Source organism: Heptranchias perlo, chromosome 25 (assembly GCF_035084215.1).
Source record: "Heptranchias perlo isolate sHepPer1 chromosome 25, sHepPer1.hap1, whole genome shotgun sequence".
Taxonomy (NCBI): Eukaryota; Metazoa; Chordata; class Chondrichthyes; order Hexanchiformes; family Hexanchidae; genus Heptranchias; species Heptranchias perlo.
Window position 1 is genome coordinate 42,301,454 of NC_090349.1, and position 10,715 is coordinate 42,312,168.

General features: G+C 44.3%; 1 protein-coding gene across 1 annotated transcript in view; it reads left to right on the plus strand.

Moving 5' to 3' along the window:
• Positions 1–3,110, plus strand: part of si:dkey-112e17.1 (uncharacterized) — a 35,627-nt gene extending 32,517 nt beyond the window's left edge. Inside the window, exon 7 of the mRNA XM_068006164.1 lies at positions 880–3,110. Coding sequence (XP_067862265.1) covers positions 880–1,461 — 582 coding nt within the window. The 3' untranslated portion in view covers positions 1,462–3,110. The remainder of the gene's footprint in view (positions 1–879) is intronic.
• The last annotated feature ends 7,605 nt before the right edge of the window (positions 3,111–10,715 follow it).

Here is a 10,715-nt window from a genome sequence, read left to right on the forward strand (position 1 = left end):
TTAAATGGGTGGTTGAAGGAATAAAGGGAATGGAAAGAAAGAAATAACTGGCATTTCTATAGCGGCTTTCACAACCTCAGGATTCCCAAAGTGCTTTACAGCCAATGAAGTACTTTTGAAGTATAGTCACTGTTGTAATGTAGGAAACGCAGCAGCCAATTTGTGCACAGCAAGATCTCACAAACATCAGCGAGATACTGACCAGTTAATCAGTTTTTAGGTGTTGGTTGAGGGATAAATTTTGGCCAGGACACTGGGAAGAACTCCTCTGCTCTTCTTCGAAATAGTGCCATGGGATCCTTTACGTCCACCTTAGAGGACAAAAGACGGCATCTCTGACACTGCAGCACTCTCTCAGTACCACACTGGAGTGGGACCTTCTGACTGAGAGGGGAGAGTGCTACCCACTGAGCCACGGCTGGTGTCACCCTGACAGTTTGGTTAAAATAATATTCTCTGTACTAGTGGATGTCCCATGGTGTTGCTCACAGTAAGTTGGATGAGACCTGAAAGGGCAGACAGGGCCTCGGTTTAACATCTCATTCGAAACACGGCACCTCCAACAGTGCAACACTCCCTCGGTACAAGTGTCAACCTGGATTATGTGCTCAAAGTCTCTGGATTGGGGCTTCAATCCACAATCTTCTGACACAGAAGTGAGAGTTCTACCCACTGAGCCAAGCTAACACGTCAAGAAATGATTGCCCTTCATTCTCATCATCAAAGATGCAACAGTTCTTAGCCCATGTTAAACCTGGGACAACACTAAGAAAAACCCAATAGTAAGCTGATGAAAACATCAAGTACTGTAACCAAAAGCTCACAGTGATTTTGTTCAGTACTGACTTTGCTTCATTTCATGTTTGATGTTTTACACAGGGCACGACCAATTTACCAGGTGATCACCACACAGAGATCAACCGAAAAGTGATGTCTGATATGCAGTTAGAAGCAGAGTCGGAGCAGCTGTATTCTGATTCTTCGGGAAGTGCTGCTTCTTACCCACTTACTCAATCTGCACAGAGTCAACGCAAGGTCATCTCGGCCACCAATTTACGACGAGCCTGGTTTGGAAGTCCCTGCTTTGGCTTCCGACCAGGTTCACCTCAGCACAGCTCGAGCGGCCACAACCACATAAAGCAGCCGACCCCCCAATATGGGCCACGAGGTCTCGGCCCCTGGCCCTCAGCAGGGAGCCCCGTGTCAAACAACATTAATAGAAGTTTTCAGACTGATGCTACCAAAACCAGGCATTTGGCAAACGAGTCTGATCGCATAAACGTGACAAAACCAGTTTTCGTCATCTCGGAAGCGAGTGACGATCGTCAGCCTTTGGTACAAGCTCTGGAGCATGCTGGGCAATATAGTCACCTCAGCCACTTTGAGGAAATAAGGCCTGATGAAGGAAACCAAGCTTCAGATCGACAGGAACTGGAGCATCCAGTCAATGGGTCGTCTTAAATCCAGCCCGACCTCTGATTCTATCCTGCGGATAGAGCGTCCAAGCTCGCGTATCGATACAAAGGGACCCAACCGTTGATATCACTGCTTCGAGAAGGGAAAGCAGTATCTCACCGACAGAGACAAGGTGGGGCTGAACTGCCACCTCCATACAATCCACCAGCTCCAAACCCATCTTACACAACAACACAAGCAGTCACAGCACGGGTGGTGAACGTGTAGAAGGTGTTCAAGGAATTACTTGGCAAAGTAATTTGTTTTGTTGGGTCAATGGTGCTGTAGGAAGAGTCTTCAATCTTTCATTGACAACCAGTTGGTTGTCACGCGAGACAATTAGCTGTCGATTCCTTTAAGCTCATCAGAACTGAAATAAAATACATCCTGGGGATAAGTGTCCCAAGGCTAAAGAGACAGGAGCTTCATTTGACGACTTCAGCTTCCCATTGAAAAGGCCAGGACTATGGATCTGTATTTGGCATGAGCTAAATATGTGAATTGTACGGTTAGATTTCTTTACCATCCCCTGCACAGCTCCACTGGGTACTTTCCAGAGTATTTTTATAGATAAGTGAACACGTACTTCAGTTCTATCACACATTCTGAACAACATCCAGGCAGTGAATAGTAATTTGTACAATGTGCCTGTGGCAAATAGAATGATACAGCACAGAAGGAGGCCGTTTGGCCCATTGTGCCTGTGGCAAATGTTGATTTAGAAAAAACTGAAAGTACTATTCGGTGTGTTCACTGAATTGCATTTAAAGCTCAGGAGAAAGACTACAGTTTTCAGTAATGGTTTTTTAAGAAGAAAACAAAAAGACAATCAGTTCAGACTCTTGAAATGGATGAAGACCAATAAGAAATGGCAGCAAGATGGCAATGGGCAGTCGGTTGATAAAAGGAAGACTTCACATGTGGTCCTTGATCAGAACTGAGGCAGTCCGGCTAGAAAAGTGGCTCCAAAACTGCTCTACACTGAAATATGTATCTACTTTTCTCTTTCAACGTTGACAAACCCTGCTGTGCATTCCAGCATTTGGAGCTCTCAGAATGGCAGTGAAAGGTGCAAAACACGTTATAATAAAGCAATAGGACACGTGAAGGAAAGATTCGAATTATCTTTAATGATTTAAGATCCTCACTCTGCAATTTATATTTGAAATTAATTATTTTAGTGCTTGTTTTTTTTCATTGCCATAAACTAAGGCTGATGTAAACGATAATGTCAAAAATGTGATTTTTGAAAAAAAAAATCATTCTGGGGATGTGGGCGTCGCAGGCAAGGCTGGCATTTACTGCCCATCCCTAATTGTCCTTGAGAAGGTGATGATGGGCCTCCTTCTTGAACCGCTGGAGTCCATATGTTGAAGGTGCGCCCACAGGGAAGGAGTTCCAGAATTTTGATTGAGCAACAATGAAGGAACGGCTGAGAAGTCTGGATGGTGTGTGACATGGAGGAAGCTTAGGAGACAACTGTGTTCCCATAGACTCAAACTCTGGTCCCCAGTTAAAAGCAGTGTTCTAAACTGAAGCACCTCCCACGTCACTGGGCAAAAACCATCGAGTTAACTGTCAAACTCCTTGTTTTTTTGCATAAACTGTAAACTTATTTAAAAAAAATAGAAATGAAAATAAATATTGTTGCCCTACAGACTTTTCATGTTGTCCTTTTTTTAATAGGGTTTTCATTTGATGGGGCTGTGGTGATAGAGATTATCATAGAATCTTACAGCACTGGAAAGAGGCCATATGGCCCATCATGTCTGTGCTGGCTCTTTGAAAGAGCAATCTGATTAGTCACACTCCCCCCGCTTTTTCCTCATAGCCTTGCAAAATTTTCCTTTTCAACTATATATCCAATTCCCTTTTGAAAGTTACTATTGAATCTGCTTCCACCTCCCTTTAGGTAGTGCATTCCAGATCATAACAATTCGCTGAGTAAAAAAAATTCTCCTCATCTCCCCCTGTTTCCTTTGCCAATTATCTTAAATCTGTGTCCTCTGGTTACGGACCCTCCTGCCAGTGGAAACAGTTTCTCCTTATTTACTCTATCAAAACCCCTCATTATTTTAAACACCTTTATTAAATTTCCCCTTAACCGTCTCTGCTCGGAGAACAATCCTGGTTTCTCCAGTCTCTCCATATAACTGAAGTCCCTCATCCCTGGTACCATTCTGGTAAATCTCTGCACCCTCTCCAAGGCCTTGACATCCTTCCTAAAGTGTGGTGCCAAGAATTGTCCACAATGCAGGCCTAACCAGTGATTTATAAAGGTTTAGCATATCCAGCCCAGTTTATTTTCTCATTAATTTTCACACAAAATCTCACACACATATTTGTGGTCATACTCCAAGTATGACTATTTCCTAAGCACTTTAGTGTCACTAAATTCCTTTTGAAGGCAAATTAGTTCATAGAATAATGAAGTTGGCTTTGTTTAAATGATGTTCATGCCTTGACTTGACATCTCCAAATACCCTGCAATCTGGCTTAAACTCATCCAAAATGCTCAGCTGCACATAGTTATGTTCTTAACAGCCCCCACCCCCACCCCCACCCCCTACACGGCAAGTAGTTATGATCTGGGTTGCACTGCCTAGGTATTGAAGCAGATTCAATATTGGCTTTCAAAAAGGAATCGGATAAATACTTGAAGAGGAAAAATTTGCAGGGCTATGGCGGGAATAATTGAATAGCTTTCAAAAAGCGGCAGAGGCACAATGGACCAAATGGCCTCCTTCTATGCTTATCATATGCAAATCAGAGGGAGTGCAACTCACGCCAGGTGTCCAGTTTCCAAGGGAACCGGCTAACCTAGGGGAACATGTCTAACCTTTTAACTGTGGACAGCATGTAGCAGAGACGACCAATCGGTGGTGGGGGGGGTGGGAACAAAATTTTTCTTTTAAAACGTACCAAAAATGCATTGTTAAATATCACAGTACTTGTAGGTTCCTTAAATTCTTGCCTAAAATCTCCAGGGCGACAGCGAAAGAACAGGGGAATGAGACTAGCTGGATTACTCTTACAAAGAGCCGGCACGGGCTCGATGGGCCAAATGGCCTCCTTCTGTGCTGTAAGCATTCTATGATTCTACCCACACACAGCCCACTCCCAGCAGCTGCACCTCCAGCACCCGCCTATGTCCCACACTCGCACTAACCCCACACTCTTCAAGTTTCCAGAGCTCTGCCGTGTCCATTTGCAAAATTCTCATTCTTGTTTACAAATTTCTCACTTTCCCCCAGCCTTGTGATCTCCTGCACAGACCTTTCACTCCTCAATGCCCTCATGTCCCTCACACCACCATCAGCAGCTGTCCATTTAGCCACTCCGTTCCTTCCCTCTCAAATTCTCTACATTGTTCCCTCCACCATCCCACTTTCCTTCCTATCCTCAAAAAAAGAACCTTCTCGTTGACTATTCCTTCGGTCCCCTTCGTAGCCTTGAAAGCCCAATCTTTCACCTTATTGAGCACCAAACATCAACTTTGGAAAAAAAATACCCCGCCTGCATTTTGGCGGAATCGCTGCCTATTTGTTAGTTTCCTAGTTTCAACTGCTACACCATCGACTGTGCCAAGCCAGCTTTCAGGCAGGACATTGATGAATGACGGATGGGAATGGGGCTGTTGTTGCATCCCAGGAAACAGTGGAACGCGAGACCCTCTGGGATTGCAGTAGGGAGGCGGGGTATATGGTGAAGGGGATGGGGAGGCGGGGTATACGGTGAAGGGGAAGGGGAGGCGGTGTATACGGTGAAGGGGATGGGGAGGCGGTGTATACGGTGAAGGGGAAGGGGAGGCGGGGTATGCGATGAAGGGGAAGGGGAGGCGGTGTATACGGTGAAGGGGATGGGGAGGCGGGGTATACGGTGAAGGGGAAGGGGAGGCGGTGTATATGGTGAAGGGGATGGGGAGGCGGTGTATACGGTGAAGGGGAAGGGGAGGCGGGGTATGCGATGAAGGGGATGGGGAGACGGTGTATATGGTGAAGGGGATGGGGAGACGGTGTATACGGTGAAGGGGATGGGGAGGCGGGGTATACGGTGAAGGGGATGGGGAGGCGGTGTATACGGTGAAGGGGATGGGGAGGCGGTGTATACGGTGATGGGGAGGCGGTGTATACAGTGAAGGGGATGGGGAGACGGTGTATACGGTGAAGGGGATGGGGAGACGGTGTATAGTGCAGGGGATGGGGAGACGGTGTATACGGTGAAGGGGATAGGGAGACGGTGTATACGATGAAGGGGATGGGGAGACGGTGTATAGTGCAGGGGATGGGGAGACGGTGTATACGGTGAAGGGGATGGGGAGACGGTGTATACGATGAAGGGGAAGGGGAGACAGTGTATACGATGAAGGGGATGGGGAGACGGTGTATAGTGAAGGGGATGGGGAGACGGTGTATACGGTGAAGGGGATGGGGAGACGGTGTATACGGTGAAGGGGATGGGGAGACGGTGTATACGATGAAGGGGATGGGGAGACAGTGTATACAGTGAAGGGGATGGAGAGACGGTGTATACGATGAAGGGGATGGGCAGACGGTGTATAGTGCAGGGGATGGGGAGACGGTGTATACGATAAAGGGGATGGGGAGACGGTGTATATGATGAAGGGGATGGGCAGACGGTGTATAGTGCAGGGGATGGGGAGACGGTGTATACGATAAAGGGGATGGGGAGACGGTGTATACGATAAAGGGGATGGGGAGATGGTGTATAGTGCAGGGGATGGGGAGACGGTGTATACGATGAAGGGGATGGGGAGACGGTGTATACGATGAAGGGGATGGGGAGACGGTGTATACGGTGAAGGGGATGGGGAGACGGTGTATACGGTGAAGGGGATGGGGAGACGGTGTATACGGTGAAGGGGATGGGGAGATGGGGTATACGGTGAAGGGAATGGGGAGGCGATGTATAGAGTGAAGAGGATGGCCTGTCTGTGATTGTGACCATGGATGATCAAAATAAAATCCCTATCAAGTGTTTTCATAGATCAACCACTTATTTAATGCCTGATATCACAGGAGCCTGATCCACAGTATTTTTTAAAAACTTATTCTAATTTAATATTTTATTTCTGAAAAAAAAATTGATTCTACAACTAATGAACAAATACCAGAATTCACTGTAATATGCCTTTAATATAACAAGTATTCCATCCTTGTGAAACTAGTTTTGGGTCATGAATTGCTTATTGAGGTCGTGAGGATAATCGAAGGTCTATTTCTGTCACTACGTGGGGACTAGTACATTACTAGCTGTGAAGAATCTTTTAGTACTAAATTGTTAAGTACCCAGAGGCGGAAAGGCAACCATTATGGTCTGTTCACGTCATGCCTGGATATCTATGTATAGATGCAGCAAAACTGCAGATTTTTGGAGTAATATTATTACACATATAGAGGGGAAGAACATGCATTTATATAGCACCAATTCACATCTCCCAAACATACCAAAGTGCTTCACATACATTGAATTACTTTGTCAGTGATACAGTAAGCAGCCACTTATGCAGGTGAATATGGCAGACACTTTCTTCTGCAAGATCCCAGAAACAGAGATCAGACAAATGACTAGTTAATTTATGTGATGTTGATTGAAGAAAAAATGTTGGCTAGGACACTGGGGGAACCCTCTGTTCTTATTGTTCTATGGGATCATTAACATCCAAAGGATGGCACCTTCCTCAGTACAGTATTTAAGTGTCATCTTAGATTAGATGCTCAAGTACCTGGAATGGAGCTTGAACCCAGAACCTTCGAGTGCTATAACTAAGCCAACCTGACACTTATTCTCTTAAAGGTTCCCGGATGAACTGGCTACGATTGAATTGTTCATTCAGAGATGGTGGCTTACAGGGCCTCAGTTTAACATCTTATCTGAAAGACGGCACCTCCGACAGTGTACTGAAGTGTCAGCCTGGATTTTGTGCTCAAATCCCTGGAGTGGGGCTTGAACCCACGACCTTCTGACTCAGAAACGAGAGTGCTACCAACTAAGCTACAGCTGACAACTTAGGCCAGTTCCACACTTTTAAATTTTTGATGTAAATTGGACCGTGCTAGCAATCTCGTTGATTCACACAATCTGGTTCTGGTAAACAGATTTGTCATTTTATACACACCACATCAACGTCTACATTAAGCTTCAAAATAAAATTGGCCACTGGATTTCTTCCAAGGTGGGTGGTGGGATTCCACAGGAAGAATTAGACACGAACCTGTTAGAAAGGTCACCAGCCACCACTGCCTCCTACATACACAGACTCGCCTGATTTAATTAGCATGACTGCAGAAGACAATTTACTAAATAAAGATGTGGTTGAAAAGGGCAGTAAAACACAAGTGTGTACAACTTTGCAACCTCATTTGAATGTGAATGAAGTAAACAAACCTAAATCATGTCCTTCATAAAAAGTGATCTTTCTGCGGTAACAGCCTAACAGAAACAGGCCCATTTGTTAGAGCTGGAGACCCAGTTATAATTCTATTATCTCAATGACCTCATTATGTAATTCGTGACCTACAGCTAACAAGGACGATTCTGTTATTAAATTGAGGCCACATTATAACTAATTTGTTCATCGGTCCTTAAATGAATCATAATGTACAAACAACAGAGTTCTTAGGAATAAAAGAACACTCATACAATTGCTTAGAACAAATTATCAGTCTTAAATAAATACAAATTAAATAACTTAATTTACACTCAGCTATAAATGCATCTTAAATTGCTTTCCCAAGTTAAATTCTTAGAAGGAATTTCATAATGAAACTTCAAATTAGTGCTGTTGGCGCTAGTTAATGGGTTTCAAAAGAAGATCATTTGAAATTGATCTACAAAATAGATTACCAAACTTCGATTCACTGTACACATTTAAAAAAAAATGCATCTACTAATTCCCTCAAACCTGCATCAGGACTGTTGGACCAAAGAACAACTTTCGCTTGTTGAGTACGTTGTGGGGTGTTACTTGGAGCTGCTGTTACTCGGTCACAGCCTTTGTCGCTTCCGACGCGACGTGCTTGACCAGCTCCCCCGGGGCAGCAGCAGGCCCATGACGGTCTGGATCCTCCGGGAGCTGATGGTCGAGGCACTTGTAGTAACGGGCCAAGCGGGAAGCCTCACCTGCGATGCACTCGAAATTATCGTTCACAAAGGAGTTCACGATGCTCGTGGCCTTGGAGGAGATGCTGGCGTCGGGGGTGAACCTATTTCATCACTTTGCAGATGTAGATGGAATAACTCTCCTTCCTCAACCTTCTCTGCTTCTTGCTGCCCTTTGCTGGCACTTTATTCAAGGCTTTCTTGGCACTCTTCTTGGGAGCTGCTTTCTTCTCCTTAGGCATCATCACATTCGCTTTCAGATAAATCCCAAAGCTTGGTTAAAGTTTAGGATTACTTCAGAGGGCAGCCTTAAGTACCAATATCCCTTGGTCCAGCTGGCTCATTAATCCACTCGAGTACAGAGCAAACCTGGGAGTACCGGTAGTGGACAAAACAATTAGGTATCATCCCCCCCCATCTCCCCATCCCAACATGTTTGGAAATGTGAAGACAATGATGATTACTTGTGATCTTTTGCAGTTCTGTATAAAATAAGGTAAATCCATGAATCTCTGTGAAAGTGGAATAGAAGCATTTTAAATAAATATTTCCCTGTAGATAGAGATACAGAAGGCTGCAATGTATGACCTATGTTGAAGTTCCTTAACTTCTTTAGCGATGCATTGTGCACATTTCTTTCACTTACTGTTCTTGGCCTTCTTAATGGTCATACTGATCTCTACTATCAACAGTGTTTAGTCTCATTAATAGCTTTTTTCTTTAGACTGCGTTGTCCACTTCCAATAAACCTTGAGCTGATAATCATGGAACTGAAGGGCATTCAGACAAAAATGAATTGAAGCCAGTTCCTCCCTGGTTAGTTGCTAGTTTCATTACATAGAATGTACAGCACTCCACATTCTAACCATTCTCTGGGTAAAGAGGTTTCTCCTAAATTCCCTATTGGATTTATTAGTAACTATCTTATATTTATGGCCCCCAGTTTTGGTCATCTCCACATGTGAAAACATCCTCTCTACAACTGCCCTATCAAACCCTTTCATAATTTTGAAGACCTCTATCAGGTCACCCCTCAACCTACTCTTTTCCAGAGAAAAGAGCCCCAGCCTGTTCAACCTTTCCTGATAGGTTTTAGCTCTCAGTTCTGGTATCATCCCAGTAAATCTTTTTTGCACCTTCTCCAGTGCCTCTATATCCTTTTTATAATACGGAGACCAGAACTGTGCACAATATTCTGAGTGTGGTCTAACCAAGGTTACATACAGGGTTAAAGTGATATTGTCTGTTCACCATGAGCTATGGTTACGTGTTACATTCTGGAACACCTTTGATGGTATCTATATAGCTTGAAGTTCCAGTTAGTTTACAGCCAATTTGAAATCAAAGTCCATTGGCCTGGTTCCATTCATTTAAGAGCTGTGTGCCTCCACCTCCAGCCTATAAAGGAGGCATCAGTCAACCGAGTCAAAAAGAGAAACAAACGTTCCATATGTGCCTGCACAAGATATGATTCTCTAAGGACCACCACCTGAATGCTGTGTCAGCACAAAGATAGCATGAGAAGCAGTCGCAGCAATCTCGTTTCACCCCACCCAACAAGTTCTGAACCACAGTGGTCATTGTTGCAGAACATCCCACAGAATAGACCACGCACAGCCTGAAAGGGCAGTGGAAGCAGATTCAATAATAACTTTCAACAGGGAATAGGGAATTGGATATATACTTGCAGGGGAGAAAATTTGCAGGGTTATGGGGAAAGGGCAGGGGAGTGGGGCTAATTGGAAAGGTCTGTCAAAGAGCCGGCATAGGCACGATGGGCCAAATGGCCTCCTTCAGTGCTGTAAGATTATATGATAATGACAACACTCTAATGAGATCAATGGCAGAGGACACAATATGGATCCTACTGTTTGGAATTTCTATAGAGTCAAATCGAGCTGATTAATTTTCTGCTTAATATTGAGGCCAATTATTCCTTCCATAGACAGTGCAACAACTTTAGGTGTCTTAGTAGTCCGTGATTGTGCCTTCAGGGTTCATGAAATGCATTGTTTTTGTTAATGGCCACTGAAACTATTAAAAAAAGTTTAAAGTCAAATGCAGAAACTATGGTATATGATTTATCCTGTACCATATCAATGTTTGGAATACATTACCCCCACACACAAACTAAAGTA